Below are 18,470 nucleotides of genomic sequence, written 5' to 3'. Positions count from 1 at the left end.
TTGGGCTGTAAGGTGCATATCCATTCTCTTGTTTACCAACAGGTTGATATATTTCCAGGGATGTGTGCATTTCTGTCATTGAATTCAAAATAGAGTGAAACAGTCACCTTACAATGAGGTTGCTCAGAACATTGGATCTCATTACAAGTTTGGCGGTGCAGGACAAAAGTGGCTGTGATTCCATTGCTGACTATTTCTTTGGTGGTAACGGAATTACCATTGTTTATCCTGCACTGCCAAATTATAATATTGGTGGAATTACTGTGCCTAAATCTGCCATTTTTGGGGGGAAAAATGGCAGTCAACCTCCTGCCCCGCTTGTTGCTCGAGGTAAACCACCAAAAATCAGCAGGTTTACCACACAGTAACTCTGCCGGCGGTTAATCTGCCAAAAATCCCCTTGGTGTCCTATGAACTCTAAAAATGGGGAGTTACTGCCTCTTGTAATACCATGGCAACCCCACGGGACCAAGTGGCAGTAATGGTAATCGAGTTTGGCGAAACTCGTAATGAGGCCCATTGTCTGGTAATGCCTCCTGTAATGTTAAAAATAGGAGTCCCACTTCCACTTTTAGAAAACACTTTTGTAACATATGTTCCCAGGGAACTCATTTCTTTATTTCCTCAACGAAGACAAAAACAACAAAATGCAATTGAGGCTGAGGTTTTTAGTTATTAAAACTTTAGTTGTTACAGGTACTCGACCGCACAATAAACACACCCTATTTTCAGCCTTACACCCATTCTTTCAAGCACAAAAGCGTAGCCACACAACTGCTTCTCAAGCAATTCCAAAAAAGAGCCAAACACAAATGAATCATGTACATCTTTTAAATTGTATAGGTTTATATATATCAAAATCAGATGTCCAGTACAGTAATCTGTACAAATGATAGAAAAAAATAGGCACTGAAATTCTCACCTCAGTGCTCATTTTAATATAAAACAAACAAGCTCACACCCTGACTGTAAATATCAAGTTATATACAGATTCCTGTATAGCTAAATGTAGACAGCATGGCTGCACAGGCGCCCGTTACAGGGGAGATTTAAGGTCGGGGAGGGAACAAAGCAATTTTTTTTTTACAGCGTGTTTGATTAACAAAACACATCCTCAATTATCAGTTTAGTAAATATGAATATGGTATACAATAATAAAACAAAATATCTTCAGAAACAGTTAAAAAAAATGCCATAGTCTTGAAATGTCTGTGCTAAAATAAACGTAAGGGGTGGAGGAGGCAAATAGTTCACTTTATCATGACAGGGATAGTGGGATGCCTGCCACAGGCAGGGTATGGGAAACACCCCACTCAGTGGGGGCTCATAGCAAAGCTGTCTTCATTTTCAGCCCTTAGTGGTCATCTTGTTCTCCACCGCCGCGAACATAGCATAGAAGCGCGTGTTCTCATTAGACAGCAGCACAGAAGGAGTGTCAAATTCCATCACCTAATGTAATAAAGAAGAGGATACTATCACATGGTGCTTTGTAAAAACATGTTTCAATTAGTTTTGTTTTAAGCTATATATTCAAATAATTCTAGTAGAAAACATATCTTTTTAGTTGTGCAATTGAATGTGGTTATTAAACGAGTATGGTTATTAACAAAGTATTGTTTATGGGTAATTTAAGTGAACATGCCCCTTGTTGAAACAGAGGGTATTATCCAGACTCTTCCACCCACAGTACCCTGACTTACAAAATAATTATACTGATGCTCAACTGCACTGCCGAGAAATGAAGGCATGGGCGAGAGTGCATTTATCACAGAAAACACAAGGATGTAATTTATCCTACAAATGCAAATCTCCCAGAAAGCATTCCTCCACAGCACAATTTGGCACAGATGTCATTCTGCTATTGTAACACAGTATTTATTTCAGCTACATTTTTTTTAAACTGCTGTCATTTACAGTTTTGCATAGCAAACACCACCCCAGCCCTTGCACACAACACAAAGTAGTAGTAATAAACGCGTAACAACTGCCAACAGGACGTCATCTTTAAGCAGAGGCATGGACAGGGTAGGACTTGAGCAGGCAAGACCCACCCAACATCTGTAAATGCCCACTCAGCAGTGCTGTGTCAGCATTTACAGATGTTAACGTCACTGTGCTAGGCCCAATAGCCCAGTTAACACATAGAACACAACACACACAATAATAGTTCAACCATTTTATCAGTTTTCTGCAGGAAGGGGTTAGAGGAATGCATAATGGAGTTGTCAAATAACACAAATGGAGGATTCTTAAAAAACAGTATTAAGATAAAGGAGTAACTCAAAGTTCACTCAAAAGGGAACAAAGCTAAAGGACTGAGGAACGTCAATTCACTCACGGTATCATGATGGTTGCAACAGCCCCCACACATTTGTTTACTTGGCCGAAGATCCCCAATGGTGCACAATCTGCAGTGTCTTTGAACCTGGTGATGTACTGCTAAATAGGAAAGACCTTGTAGCCTTCCACCTCTTGCCCTAAGGTTGTCTGGTAATTCTTTACTGAGTCAAGCCAGTGCACATTTCCCTTATTGCCCTAGAGGCCTTCTGGATAGGAATCCTCCTCCGTCCTTGTCTGGGTCATTTGGTTGCAGTAGATGTAGCTCCCACAGTCAAGGACATTTTCTGTGTCAAAGCTGCTGTTTCTGCCTCGTAGCTTTGCAGCAACCACTGGAATCCGAACATACCCTCACTTTCAGGTAAAATGTGCGTTGGCTGGATGATGCTATTGTGGATGCTGTTGCGGCAGAGACAGTGCTGTAATTCTGTAAAACATTAAATGGATGGTGGAATAAAATGTGGGGAGCCTTCTGACAATGTGAGTCTTTTCCGTTTTATACGTGAATATGGGTACTTTTCTCTTAAGTATCATCTTTTGGCTTCTGCCAGCTTCTGGGTCTTGGTCTCCAGGCTCCTTGCTTTAATCTCCCATGTGATTTTGCAATCTCTCACAGTACAGCCTATTTCGGCTTTGCCACCTCTCGTTTCTCAGCTCTCAAAATCTGGCTTATTTAGCTTGGCCATCACATGCTTCATTCGTCTAATCTCTCAGTTATAACACATAATCTCTTGCAGACTGTCATTACGCCCTAGAGGTCTGGGGGCTTCTTCCTCTTTAAAGTTAAGCTTGCTCAATAATCGTTTCAATAAGGGTATGATGTGGTGGGTTTGTTTTACCATTAAGTTAGCGTTATGGGATTTGTGCATGCCTAATGGTTCTGGGCCTCATCACGAGTTGGGTTGTAGCCCTTAAATGCAGTGGTATTGGTATAACCGCTGCATTTAAGGGCTGTCCCTATCACGAGTTGGGCGCTCCAGCTTTTTTAGCTGTCTGACATGGCGGGCAGAACGGCACCCGCGAGCTGACCTACCCGGTAGCGCCGGAATCGTTTTTAACAGTGCCGGGGCTATCGGCATCCCCATTTCCATTTAGCCCTATGGGGATCAAATGGGAATGGGTAGTAATGAATACCGGCACCCGGCAGTGGGCAATTACTGGAATGCCCCGGTAATTAGCCATTGCCGGCTGCCAGTAAAATGCACAAGTTCGGTGGCAGCCTGCCGGTTTTAAGGATATCCTCCATCTTGGAATAAGGAACCAGAGTGTGGCAACCAGGTATGATATGGCATTTATAACGCACCTATACACAAGTGTTTCAAGGCGTGACGAGGCAAAGGAGGGGAACTGAGGGAAGACAGAGACAACGATCTTACTAGGCCACGTGAAATTGAGATCGCGCAAGGGCAGGGGAGGTGGGGAAAGGGAAAAGAGAGAGGGGGAAGAGGGAGGGGAAGTGCAGTACAAAGGATAAACAGTAAATAAACAGAAACAATAAATAGGAACAATAAATAAGAAGTGCGGCCCGCTGGCGGTAGGTGCAAGGGGAAATGCAGGCATCAGGTGTCAAGTGCTGGTAGGGGGCTGTAGGGATACAGAACCTGCCCCAGAGTGCAGGGATTGCCAGGGGGGCAGTGCAGGTTGTGCAACTGGCGGTGAGAGGACCTGGGCCAGAGAACAGAGGGTAGCCAGGTGACCAGTGCAGTTTCAGATTCAGCCAGAAGTTCAGCAGGGGAGGAGAGAAAGCAGAGGCAAAGAGGAAGGTCTTGAGGTACTTCCCGGAACCAGAGATGGTCCTCCTCAATTTTCAGAGAGGCAGGGAGGCTGTTCCAGGTGGAGGCTCCAGCCGAAGAAAGAGATCTACCACCATCCCGTTGCTTGGAGAAGCGACTGACCCTGAGGGAGTTGGAGGCGGATGAGTGTAGAGCTCAAGAAGGAAGATATTTAGGAAGAGAGAGTTGAAGGCATTAAGGCCGCAGAAGACCTTGTGGACAATGCAGAGGGTTTTTAACTTAATCCTAGCAGCCGCTGGGAGCCTGTGCAGAGATTTCAGTCCTGGAGAGATATGATCCCTGGGCTTGAGGCCAAGGAAAAGTCTCACAGTCCTGTTCTGGATGAGTTGCAGAGGGCAGAGAGTTGAGGCAGGCAGATTTAGAAAGAGGCTGTTGCAGTAGTCCAGCCTAGAGAGAACCAGAGCTCTGGAGACAGTGAGCTACGGGAGGAAGGAGAGGAAAGGAAGAATACCTCTGAGGAGTTGCAGCTGGTAGTGTGACTTCTTAGAGACGTCAAAGATGTGAGGAGAGAAGGAGAGTGTGTAGTCGAAGATGACCCCGAGGTTTTTAGCCTCACATGTGGGAGCAGGAAGAGGGTCAAGAGAGGCCGGCCAGAGAGAGACAGGAAAGGAGGGAGCGGGTATGCCGATGAGGAGAATCTCAGTCTTACTGGCATTAATTCAGAGATCATTGGCGGCACACCACTCCTGGATAGCAGACAGACAGTCTGAAATGAGAGAAGGAGAAGAGGTGGCTGAAGGGAGCCGGAAGCTGAGTGTCATCCGCATAGCACTGAAAGTTGGGGCAGAGAGCGGCAATGCGGTGGGCAAGAAGTGCCAGGTATTGGTTGAACAGCCAGGGAGAGAGGTTAGACCCCTGGGGAACACAACAGGTAGAGATAGAGGAGAGGAAGGACCCAAGTTGGGTCTGGGAGGGTCGATCAGAGAGGAAATAAGTCAGCCAAGCCAGGGCCTGATAAGTGATACCCAGTTTATTCACAGAGACGGTTCAGCAGGATGGCATGGTTGACCGTGTCAAAGGCAGAAGCAAGATCAAGTAAGATGAGGACAAAGGGGGTGTTGCAGTCGAGGTTGGATAGCAGGTCTTCATGGATGTTCAGGAGAGCAGTTTCCATGCTTCTGGCAGCTCTGAAGCCAGATTGATGGTCATGGAAACAACCAACAGATTCAGTGTGAAGATTAAGCTGGGAGATGGCCAGCTTTTCCAGGAGTTTGGCAAGTAAAGGAGTGATGGAGATTGGGCGATAGTTAGCCGGGCAGAACGGGTCGACAGTGGGTTTCTTAAGAAGAGGATGCACAAGGGAGTGCTTCGGGGGAAGGGATGACTCCAGTGGCGAAGAAGTGGTTGCAGAAGTCATCCAGAGCAGGAGCCAGGGTCTCAATGTGGTCCTTGATGGTTTTGGAGGAACAGGGGTGAACCTGTTTTGACAAGACTTTCATAGATAAGACTTCTCTAGAAACCTTGTCTGGGGAGAACAGGGGAAGGGCAGAGGTGGCCGAAGAAAGGCCAGAGGAAAAGCAGGGAGTAGAGGGAGGAGGGCGAGAGGAAGAGAGAGAGAGGGAAGGATGTCCTGAGTTTTGGAGATGAAATGAGAAGCCAGAGCTGTGCAGAGAGCCTGGGAGGGGACAGGAGAGGTAGAGACTGCAGCAGGATTGGCCAGTTCCTTGTAGATTCTAAAGAGTGTGTCCGAGTTGTTAGATGCCGCAGAGACGCGGGCTTGGATGGGAGCTCTCTTCTTGGTGCGGACAGCAAGCCGGTATTGCCTTTGGAGCAGGCGGCAGGCCAGCTTGTCAGAGGATGTACCGGAATCACGCCATTTCCTCTCAGCCACCCTGCACTTGCGTTTGACAAGGGCAAAAACATCAAGAGTATTAGATATAGCAGAGTGGAGCATAGAAAGGGCTATGTCAGGGTGTGAGTCAGCCAAAGGGGGAGGGGGAAAAGAAAGTGGCGGCATAAGCGACAGTGATCGCTTGTTCATGCTTAAGAAGTTGCAAGTAAGTTTGATCACATGTTACGGGTGTCCGCACACTGGGCATGCCTCCTTTATTGATCTACCGTTCTTGAATAGCGTGCGTTTCTCAGTACGCTCCATTCTGTGATCCACTTCACGGCTTGCACACCTCAGAAGCGCTTACCAGAGCCCTGCTCCGCAAATGGATTTGTGAATGGGACCCTCTGCTGGAAATCTTCCTCATGATTTGCAACAATGGGAAAAAACCTTTCTGGCTAATTGCTTCAGGATCCCCCTCAACCGCCACACACACAAAAACGCAACATTGTTCCCCTTAGATGATGAAGGGACATTTTTCCTCTTATGAAATATTTCCTACTAGATACATATGTAATATACATGACATTACTTACTTAGTTATAGGGCCTCATTACAAGGTTGGCAGTTGGCAGTAACTTGCCAGTGCGACCAGCGGGTTGCCGCCAACCCTGCAACACTAAATCTGGCTCTTGACTTCCCGGTTCCACCGGGACATTACAAGTCCCGGATGCGCGGGAAGTCAGGCGCTGGATTTCATAAGTCCCCATAGCAGTTGGACTCTGGGAGTGGGAAGATGGAAGCATCGGCACCGTTTCTAACGGTGCTTCCATGACGATTCAGCCTACCGGGGCCGATGCGCCCCGCAGTATCAAACCTGTCGGGTGCAGCGGCCCCAGCAGGAAGACTCGCAGTGTGGCAGTCCTGAAACAAGGGTGCTGGTAAGCTTACCGGCCCTGTTGTTTCCGCACTGTCACACTTGTAATGAGGGTCATGGTCTTCTTTTTGGTGCTTTTGCCAGTTTAACTCACATGCTTTGCATATGCTGCCATCTAGTGGTTAGTTCAGATTATGCCAAATTGCTTACTTCCAAAGAAAAAGTAGGCCTTGACAGGGGTATTCTTGTCAGTTTATTCCTTGGTTAAGTGTGTAGGCTCTCACAATGCCCTCAGAATTTCTGCAAATTAGTTGGACTAAGAGCAGATTGTTTTAGTGTTCAATAAAGTGTTTTTAAAGTATACCCGCACATAGAGGAATTTGTCTCTAAATAGATACAAGCAGCAGAAGAATATATTACTTACCCCTGGTAATGTTCTTTCGACTGGATGTTCCTTCCACGTATTCTTCATCGTTGATATATTCCCATCCAGCTTCAGCTGCTTTGACAATTTTTTTTACAGCAGACGCTGGCGTTCATCATCGATCTCATGTCCCTCCGTCCACTCTTGAGTATGACAGCGATATTGGTTATGTATAGCACGCAACACGCCCGTTGACTCAGTTCTTAGTTTTTCCCTCTCGTATGCTCAGACGTCTCTAAGGCCACAGGATGACCAGACATTGGAAGAGACGAAGGTGTAAACACAGAAATAGAGGGGCAGTTTGGGAGGGCGATGAGGAATACGTGGGAGGAACATCCAGTCGTAAGAGCATTACTGGGGTAATTTGTTCTTCGAATGGATTGTGTCCTCTGACGTATTACTCATCCTTTATAGACTCCCATAGCCATATGTTGCAGGAGGAGGGAACAGAGAATTTACTTTTCATTAATGCTGTTTAAAACAGCTTTCCCAAACTTCGCCTCCTGACCCGATGCAGAATCCAGACAACTGACCTGATGTAAAATCCAGGCAGTAATGCCGTGTGAAGGTATGAAGAGAAGACCAAGTTGCAGCACTACAGATGCCCTGCACTGGTATCCCTCATCGCAAAGCCAAAGAAGTAGCCACACCTCTGGTAGAATGAGCTCGTATACTGGCAGGGACATCCTTGCCTGCCAAGTTATAGCATTCAGAAATGCTTAAAATAATCCAGCGGGATCCAGTTTGCTTGGTTACCGCTTGGCCTAGCTTGTGACCAGCATATCCCACAAAAAGCTGATTGTCTTGTCGGAGTTTTACCATCCTATTGATGTAGAAACTCAACACACTTTTTGGATCTAGGTGATGAAGCCCCTCCTCCTCTTTGCAAGGATGCAGAGGCAGATAAAAAGTAGGAAGGGCAATCTTCTGTGCCAAATGAAATTCAGAGACCACCTTCGGTAGCAAGGAAGGGCGGACACTCAACATAACCTTTTCCTTGTAAAAGGTGCTAAACCGAGGAGTCCAAGATAAGGCTTACAACTCGTTAACTCTATGAGATGTGGTAATAGCAGTTAAAAAGACAGTTTTAGGGCTCAGTATCCTTAAAGGACATGAAGAGGCTCAAATGGAGGTCCCATATGAAACATTAGCACCAGACTTAAATCCCCGACTGGTACAATGAATGGGACAGAGGGGAAAATGTTAGTTAACCCCTTTAAAAACATGATCACGATAGGGACCTTAAAATACGCTCCCTGTTCTGGTGAGTGCTTAAAAATAGACAACGCTACCAAGTATCAGTTTGCAGTTGCAACTTGCAACCCCTGATGGGTTCAATGAAGCAAGAATGACAGCACCGCCGGTGTGTCACAGGAGAAAGGGTCCATATTCTTAGCTCTGTACCAGCTGCAAAACATATTCCAACAGCAGCAGTAGAGAGTCTTTGGTGCTGGTCGGTTACCAGACATTTGGTCGAATGCATTTGATCGAATTACAATATGGTCGAATCAATTTGGTCGAAAAAAAGGTCGATTTTTTTTTTTTCGGCCCCCCCCCCCCCAACCCCTGTTTTTGGTGTTAAAACACATTTTTTAACCTTTTTTTACCTATACTAGAGCAAAAAAAAAATACTTTAAAAAAAAATTGGACCTCTTTTTTCCGACCAAATTGATTCGACCAATTTGTCATTCGATCAAATATATTCGACCATTTGACTGGACAGCGTGCTGGTCTTCTGGCCGAAAGCAAAACCTGCATTAAGTCTTCTGGGAGGTCCCAATCCTTGTATCCTAACCTCACAGAAACTAGGCTTGAAGGTTCAGAGCCTGATTTTTGGGTGAAGAATGCGACCTCCGTCTTGCGAGAGCAGATCCTCCTCTTTAGGGAAGACAAATTGGAGGGCAGATGGACATGACTAGAAGGTCAGAGTGCCACGTTCTCCTCGTCCAAACCGGGGCAATGAGGATCATGAACTTGCCGAACTTCATCAACCTTCTGATGACAAGAGGAATGACAGGGACTGGAGGAAACACGTACAGGAGTGGAAATTCCCAGTTCGCTACGAACGCTCTCCCAGAGCTCCTCTGTGAGGAAATTCCATGGAGCAGAACAGATCGCAATTCCTCTTGACACTGGACCCGAACAAATCCACTTGAAGGGTTCCCCAGTTCCCCAAAGGGCGAAGATCTTTTGACGGACTTGCTGAGCCAGCTCCCACTGGAGGTAGACTGTGCTCTGCCTGCACAGAGCATCCATCACCATGTTCTCCTCCCCGGCAAAGGGAAAAAGGCCCGAAAGAGATTCCTTCTCGCAGTGCCCAAAACCAGAGCTGCACTGTCTCTTTGCACAGTGGTAGTGACCCTACACCACCACCTCTCTTGTTGAGGCAATGGATAGCAACTGTGTTGACTGTCATAATCAGGAAATTCTTTCTCCGTACAGAGGGCAGAAAGGCCATCAGCGCTAGTCTGATTGCCCTCAGCTCCAGAAGACTGATGTGTAGTTTGGACTCTGATAGAGACCAGTGACCACTGATTGCCAGATCGTTGGCATGTGCCCCCCAACCTGTGAGAGGTGTACATAACTACGGCCATGGTTTCTAAAAGGGTTCCTCCTTCAAACCGTTCTCCTTGCAGGCCCACCAGAGGACTTGAAGTGGATCCGTCATTCTGCCAGAGAATTGTGACCGCTGGGATCTAGGGGCCCATTGAAGAGACTGCATTCTCAGACGGGTGTCTGGCATCAGAAAAATGCAGTATGGCATGAGACTGAGCAACCATAGAAAGTCAAAGGCCGGTAGACGTTGGGCATTTTGAAACTTCATGACCATCTACTGAATATGTTGAGCCCTGACCTCAGGTGGCAAGACTTTCCCTGAAGAACCATCCAGGACAGCTCCAATGAATTGAAGCTTCTGAGAAGTTATCATGTTGGACTTCTTGAAATTGAGGGAGAAGCCCAGTTTGTGGAGAGAGTGGCAGTTGATGTCGATATGTTCCAGGACCTGTTTGGAAGAACGGGCCCTGATCAGATAATCATCTAGGTAGGGATAGAAGTGAATTCCTCCCCTCCTCAGATTGGCTGCCACTACTGCCATCCACTTGGTGACAACCCCAGACAGAGGTGAGGGCGAAAGGCAGAACTCGAAAATTGAAAATGAGAACTGCCAATGGTGAACCTCAGGAACTTCCTGAGCTCGTGATGAATAGGCACATGAAAGTAAGTGTCCTGAAAGTCCAATGACCAATGTCCGCTGGAGGATCTGAGAAAGAGTGACCATCTTGAACTTGTCCTTCCTGAGGAACTTGTTCAAGCGCCTCAAGTCCAAGATGGGTCGGAGTCCTCCGTCCTTCTTGGGCATTAAGTAGTAAGGGGACTAACATCCCTGGTTCCTCTCTGCTACAGGCACTGGCTCTATCGCTCACTTCTCCAGCAGAATGTAAATCTCCTGCAAAAGGGGCGGATCTGGATCTTTGAAGGACTGACTCCCTGGTGGACAATCGGGAGGCCTTCTCAAGAAAATGAGGCAATAACTTTGGGCTGCAGTTTGCAGGGCCCAAGCCCCACCATTTTTCCAGATTCTGAGACAACCTGTCCCCCACTATCGACCAAGGCTTCAGATAGGTTCTGGTGCAGAGGTGGAAGCTGCTGATGGCAAGAAGTTTGCAGTTGCTTCGGTGGATTTACCACCTTGTCGACCATGAAGAAATCTCTTTGTGCCCCTTTGTGTGCTCTAACCCCTCGTCCTTCCAACTGATGAAAAATAGCACAAGGACCGGCCCCTCCAACTTTGAGAAGCTGTGTGGGTCTGTTGCAGTTATTGAATTGCTGAGTTCAGCGATTTTGCTGCTGCTTTTGAGGACTGAAGCTTTTCAAAGCTTTCCGCAGCCTTGGAACCAAACATCGAAAGGCATGTTTAATAGTCTTGCTTGGACATCTGGCGCAAAACCAGACTTAAGCAACCAGGCAAATCTACCAGAGGCAGTACTGGCTGCCATCGCTCGGCTGACACTGTCAGCTGAATCCAAACCAGACTGGAGCGACTGGCACATTGCGTCCTTGCCATCCTTTACAATACTCAAAAATGATTTCCTTTCTTCTACATCTGGGATGTGTTCAGCAGCCATAGCCACCACTTCCCACAAGGTGCATGTAAATTTGGCCAACGCACTCATGGTATTGATGGATTTTAATGCAATACATCGGGCTGAGAAAACTCTTTTTGCCAGAGTATCAAACATTTCATCGTCCATATCATGGCATCAAAGTACTGGGACCACTGATCCCTCAACAGCCACTGCAGAGATCGCATCTGCAGTCTCGCCTCTGGTACCAGAAAAATGCAGGACGCCATGAGAGCTAAGAGGCGAAGGAAGGAAGCCGCTGGTAGACTGTCGTGGCAATGGAAAAGCTCGACCAATTGCCCGATACTGGTGACTTTCTTCAGGGCAGATGGTGGTGTAGCATTCCCCACCATGCCCGTGTGTCCAGGAGAGCTCAGATGAATTGGAGCTTCTGCGTTGGTGTGGCATGGCACTTCTGGAAGTTCAGGGAGTAGCCCAACCCGTGAAGCAGAGAACAGGTTTCCTCAAGCTGCGTCGATACCTGCTCCAGAGACCTTCCTCGGATCAACCAGTCATCCAGGTACAGGAATACATGGACACCGGATCTCCAGAAGTGCGCCGCCACCACTGCCATCAGCTTGGTGAAAAACCTGGGTGCGGAGGTAAAGCCAAAGGGGAGCACCTTGAACTGTGTAAGGGTGCAGAAGTACGAGTCTTGACACAGTTGTGGTAAAGTGGTTGGCATAGATGTTTATCTGTAAACTAAGGGGAAAGAAAAGCCTGTCTTGCCATATTTACTATGAGGGGTTGCCCTACCTCAAATAAAATTCTAAGGACCCAGTCAGGATGTCCGTAAAGTAAATGTCCACATCTAGCATATAAACCTTTTTCTGTCCCTTACACTTTCAACTAATAACGAAAGCTGGATGTCCTATTCCCCCAGAAGTAGGCCCCATTAACTCTGGATGCAGACTCCAAAGCACAGTGCAAAGAATATGGTTAAATATGTATTTGTTCAAACCAGCAAAAAAATACTGTTTCTCAAATTTCTTGACAGGAACCGCTTCCTTGAATCTTGCTCCCATGTGTGAATGTAATACAGTTCCTCAAATATTCTGGAGGAATCCTTTTTCTCCGTCCATTTAAACAAAACACGGTTCTCCTCCTGTCTGGAGGGAACCTCTCTCTCCGCTTGAGTTTCTAAACCTTAAAACAAAAGACAGTTCTTCCTTCTTCTGGAGGGAATCTTTCTCGTAAGCAATACACCGTGACCCAATCTTCTGGAGGGAGGTGAAAACTTTTCCCATCAATAAAAACAGTTCTCTAATCCACTGGAGAGAACCTCTTTTCCTGTCTTTTAAACAAAATGAACCTTTCCAGTCTTTCATCAGGTCTGGTTCACTAACCTGCCATACCTGACCGTATACTTCCTCAATGGTATGTCAAGTCTTATTCACTAACTTGCCAGACTTGAATTCACAACTTTCAAACCCCAAAAGATGTTTGCTTTGTCACTGGTTTCCTGTTTTATTTCTCCTTTTCTAGTCAGGGTCTCCCCGACTGCTTGTGGGCACCAGCCCACAAGTTGTATCTATCTCTGTTCTGTTGAGGGCTTTCAACGCATAGATATGTTACTGGTGGGCCTTGTACTATTCCATTTGGGTCCCAGACTCTGCGGCACACGTGTGGAGCTTACCCGCTTCCATATGGGTCCCAGACCCTGATGTACTGCTTCTGCGGGATTTCCTTCCCTCCTTTACTCAGTGTCCACCAGGACAGGCCTGGTATACTCTCCTGCCAGGCCCTATCCCACCTAGGAGTCTGTCTAATGTTGGTATCAGTTTGAGTACTCTCTCTGTTATCCCTCTGATCTTTGGGATGGGTTTATCTGCTATACAAAGTTCTTGTCACTCTGTGAAATTCTGCTTTCATCCCGTGTCCACCCGGGATGTATTTAAGTTGTTTACAAAGTTTTATAACATATAATACCTCTTGTACCCCCTTGTGCTCTTTGGGATCTGTTTGCATAGCTCACAAAGTTCATATCGAATATAATGCCGCTTATATCTCCTTGTGCTCTTCGGGTTGTGTTTGCGTGGTTCACAAAGTTTGTATCAAATATAATGCCAATTGTATTCCCTTCGGGATATGTTTGTGTGGGTTTTCAGCTTCTCCAGCTCTCTCAATAACCTAGCCAACGGTCTGACGCTTTCCCTACCCATGGGAATCCTCTGGGCGGTCTCCGGTCTCTTCGGGTGGCAGAGCGGAGCTTATCTGCTGTGGCTACGCTCAGAGTTTTCCTTCTCCTTGCGGTTCCGCAGCTCTGGATTCTCCCTCGCATCTCTTGGTGTCTGCACCTTCCTTCTTGCTCTGCTTCTATCGATCTGGCTGTTTTCCTTCCTGCCGCCAGCCAAGTCCACATTGCCTGGACCTCTCTCGTTACCACAACTCTGTCTCCCAGCTCTCAGCCTTAGAGTCCCCTGCCACAGGGCAAGCTTCTTGCTTCGTGTTCTTCCAGGGACCGTTAGAAAGACCATTGCGTCCTTCTTCCCGGTTTACCATCAGGGCTGTCTCTTGACAGCTGTACCGTGTGTGTTGGTTCTGCGGTGGGCCTGAGCCTCCTTGTTCAATCTTCTTCATCTCAGTATTCTTTTGTATCCAGCTTGGGTAAGTCTCCCTCTTCCTCGTCCCAGTCTTATGAAGGGTACCCTCTGCTTTACTATAACATATGGTGGTACGGGGAACTTGAGGGACCTGAATGGGTGAGGAGGTGAGTGGGCACATAAGGGGTAAATGGATACCCCGTTCTCCCAGAACCATCATCACCGGTCCCATGAAAAATGTCCCTCCCCATGAGATCCACCCGCTGAGTATCACTCCGGGGGGAATATCGGGTAGCAGCCTCACCTCCCTGGCCTCATGGAAAGTGGCCACCAAATGGAAACTGACAATTCCCTGGGATTCATCACAACTGATAGTGAGTGTCCCTAATGACAAATCTCAGAAACCACCCGTGCTTGATGGATCGGCACATGAAAATAAGTGTCCTATGAGTCAACACCAACCAGTCCTGGAGTTGTAGAGCCTGGAGAATTTCTTTCAATGTCAACATCCTGAACTTGTCCTTCCTCAAGAACCTGTTCAAGGCCCTGAGGTCCAGGATGGGATGTAGGAGTCCTCCTTTCTTGGGTACCAGAAAGTAACAAGAGTACTAGTCTGATCCAATCTGCTCAGGTGGCACCTCTTCCACAACACCCTTCAATAACAGGGTCCTCAGTTCCTCCTTCTGCTCCTGTTCCGGTTGTTGTAGAGGGGGTGGTCTGTCTGGTGGTCTTCTTAGACATTTTAGACAGCACCCCACCTGACTAGCTGCATGGCCCAAGCATTTCGGAGGTTATCTTCTTCCACCAGTGCTCAGAGACCCCTCCCTCCAACCAGAGAAATGTGGGGAGAACTCAAAGTGGTTTACAGGCACTGGTGCCCTACTGTCGCAGTACACTGGCCCTTCGAGGCCCCTGTACCCCGTCCATGACAAGAGAAACGCCTCTGCCCTTGCCCAGCCTTTCGTCGAAAAAGTACATACTGTCTAAAGACCCATTCCCCTAAAGGAGAAGCCGAAGGAGTGATTGGTGGGCAGTTGCAAAGCTAGTCCCAGCGACTTTGCACCTATCTTGGAGTCTTTACATTTTTTCAAACACTCACCGGCTTTAGACCCATCACCATTACATGACATTCCAGAAGTTTGGCCTGGACATGGAGGTAAGTAGACCTCTGCAGCATTGTGGATGTCCCCATGGCATGGCCAATACAATCTGTAGTGTCCAGGCCAACTTGCACCGTTTGACATGCCACCCCCTTCTCAATTTTAATCTATTCTAGAAAGCCGTCCCTTACCTCTCCAGCCGGTAGGTGATCAGGCCATTCCGCTAAGATCCTCCACAACCCAGGGGAGTATTTAGCAAAGGCGCACAACACATGAATAGCCTTCAGGGCCATTCCACCTGATGCAAAAATGTTCTTGGCCAGAGCATCTGTCTTCTGGGACTCCCTGACTGTGGGAAGGTTAGAGGTAGGAGGTGGATGTAGCCAATCTCAAGCTCACTGTGGCGGCTTGAACCATCAAACGCTCATGCATAGGGTGAGATGACAAGAAGGATAAGTCTCTCCTGGCCGGTTTGTATTTTTTAGTGAGTTCTGGATCCACAGTTGGTGCGGAACACAGCTTTTGCGACAAAGTACTGATGGGGTCTGATGTGGCCACATTAAAGGGTAATGTGTTTTCAGTTTGAGGACCTTTGTCCAAGATGTCCAAAGTCATATTCAGTAGGGGGTTTGGCCGGGCAAACCCAGACCCAAGGCCAGGATGACCATCTCAACTGTCCTCTTGTACTGGGCATTGGGGTGTCCACAGGGGGATGCCTGCTGCAAGTCAAGCTCAGGGGAAGTGTTCAGTCCACTTGCATCATGCATGCCTTCAGCCACGGCCAGTAAGTCTGACTGATCCGTGAAGAAATCAGTACCCCTGAATCCCCTGCTCATTGGCTCCATGCCAAAAGGGACTGGATCCCCTTCCTCATCATAAATCGACACCTTGGAGTTGAAGAACTTGGATTGCGACTCGAGGGAAAAGGAACACTTGACCACTGGTGCCAACACGATTGTTTCCACAAGATCTCTCGGCGCTGATGCCTGGAAGGCCACCGGCACTGATGTTGACTTCGCGAACGTCAATGTTGAGGGCGTAGGAACGGACACAGTCACCTTGGCACTAGAACCACAGAGGGCAACTGATCCCTGACCTGCCTGCAGCATCGAGACCAAAGTCATACCTGCCGGAGCCTTTTGGAAAAGCTAGAGCATTTTCTCCTTAAATGACTCCCACTCTTCCCCTTGGGGCACCTCAAGTCAGACATGGCTTACCCAGCACCTCTGATGAATCAAGAATCATGTCTGCACCAATGGCGTCTCTTCTTTTTATGGGAGGATAAGGAGGATCAATGGGGCGACCCGCTTTGGGAGTCTGAGCGCTTCTTTGCCCTTTTTGCGATGCCTGCCCTCCTTTTCACGCGTGGAGCCTTCAGTGTCATGACCCGAAGACCTAATGGTCAAATGCGCCAGGGACTCTGACAGAGGCCGCCCAAGCGCTAACTTCACTGATCATTCCCTAATAGACTTTCGGTTCATTTGCTGCCAGGAACCACACTGCTCAACATCCGTGTTCCTTCCTCAGACAACACATGGAGATACCATACAGCGCCGTGATGGATATATGAGCCGTAGTCCTGACAGTGCTTGAATCCTAATGCTTTAGGGCCCATCTTCTCGACGAAGATCGAACAACAAATTTCTCACTGAAGAGAACCGTTCAGAACAACAACATAAGGAAATAAGGAACTGAGGAACAGGGGTGCAGTGACATAATATACATATGGCTGACGTCACGTCCGGAGTCAAGTGGCGTGGTCGAGTCAAGAGGAGTCGACGGTTGATGTCGAGTCGTACTGCGCCCCCTGTCAAAAATGTTTCTGAGCAGTTGACGCTGGAAGGATATCCATCCGATGAGGAATCTGCCGGAGAATGCAATCCATTGAAGGAAACCTCAAGGGCATTGAAGAACATTGTTTTAAAAAGTTTAATTTTAGGACCTGGTGTGCCATTTCCTAACCTTGGTGGCGTTTCAGAGGCTACTGATGTATGCCTACTGGTGCCAGACCTTTGAGTGCCCTGTGTTGGTGGCCAAGGTGTTAAGGAGAATTCTCAGAAATGTGCTAATACCCTCGACCTTAAAGACCCCCAGCAACTTTGCTGGATTTTGACAACTTAATTTTTTTAACCTGGAGAGAGTGAGACTTTTTTTCCCCACTCTGTCATGTATTTTAATGTGATTTCTGAGCTTTGTGTTTCTTTTTGTTGTGAAGTCTGACAGACTCCATAGGCATCATCTTTTACATTGTGTCACACAGCACCTTCAGTGCAGTGGCACAGGGAAGTCTTCCAGATTTCCCCAAGTTTTAAATACCTTCTCTGGGATAAACTACTGTTTCCCAGAGCAATAAGGTGACATTGGGCCTCATTACACGGTAGGCCGTAAGGGAAAAACAATGCCGGTAAAGGATTACCGGCATCGCTAACTGCGCCTGCCAATTACGACCCGCCTACCCGCTATTAGCGGCACCGCTAAGAACGGTGCCTCTAATTGCGGCAAGCTCGCGGGCGCGCGACCCCTCATGGCGGCAATATCGGCATGGCGGAAATAGGAGTACATCACAAGACATGTGGACATGGAAATAGCAGCATGGAGCAGGCCCAAAAAGCCCATACCGGCATGGCGGAAATACCGGCATCGCAAACCACCCATTAAGGGCCATGTGTAGTGTTCCCAACTGCCACAGGTGCTCACATTCAGCACAGGTGGAGGCAATGGAGACTGGGCCAGCACAAAAGGAGCACACCACACCCCTTCCCACACCCATTCACACACCAAAATGATTCCAATACTAGTAGAATTACATGGGCTGGAGGACATGATTGCATTGCAACAGCAACAACAACAGGCAGCACAGAGGAGACGCAGGAGGAAGAGGAGGGCGAGACAGGCCCAGCAAGCCCCACCAGTGCAGCCAGTTGTACCACAGAGGCAGCCACCGATCCCCAGGATCAGAGCCAGTCCATTCAACCTAAACCCTGAGCAGATACACACCCTGTACCGTCTGGACCGGGATACCATCACCACCATTGTGGACATGATACACAATGACATTGTCAGCTTCATAGACATCCGTACTGCCATCCCCCCTCTACTGAAGGTGGTTACTGTGCTCCACTTCCTAGCCACAGGCACCTACCAGCATACGGTAGGGCAGATGCATGGCATATCACAACCAGTATTCTCACGCACGCTGAACCAGGTGCTCGATGCCCCCCTGAAGCACACAAGTGAACACATATCCCTGCCATGGACTGCCCAGGAGATCTCCAACACCAAAGTTGGCTTCCATTCACTGGCAGGCATCACAAGTTGCATCGGGGCCATCGACTGTACCCATGAGGAATTGGTGGTCCTACATGCCAATGAGGCAGTCTACCGAAACAGAAAGCAATACCACTCCATCAACGTCCAAATGGTATGTGACTCTAACAAGATAATCACATATTGTTGTGCCGATATCCCGGATCAACCCATGATTCAATGGTACTACGGAAC

At 47.7% G+C, this 18,470-nt stretch overlaps 1 protein-coding gene across 5 annotated transcripts in view; it reads right to left on the bottom strand.

The window, feature by feature from the left end:
• Positions 1 to 817: 817 nt before the first annotated feature.
• ABCC5 (ATP binding cassette subfamily C member 5) overlaps positions 818 to 18,470 on the bottom strand; it is a 2,124,586-nt gene continuing 2,106,933 nt past the window's right edge. For all 5 annotated transcript variants that reach the window (XM_069618835.1, XM_069618837.1, XM_069618836.1 and 2 more), the window contains one exon: positions 818 to 1,449. In XM_069618835.1, coding sequence (XP_069474936.1) covers positions 1,348 to 1,449 — 102 coding nt within the window. In that variant the 3' untranslated portion in view covers positions 818 to 1,347. The remainder of the gene's footprint in view (positions 1,450 to 18,470) is intronic.

Source organism: Ambystoma mexicanum, chromosome 10, assembly GCF_040938575.1.
Source record: "Ambystoma mexicanum isolate Mex_15411 chromosome 10, UKY_AmexF1_1, whole genome shotgun sequence".
Taxonomy (NCBI): domain Eukaryota; kingdom Metazoa; phylum Chordata; class Amphibia; order Caudata; family Ambystomatidae; genus Ambystoma; species Ambystoma mexicanum.
The sequence above is the reverse complement of the archived record's forward strand: the minus strand, read 5'-3'. Positions and strand labels throughout refer to the sequence as shown.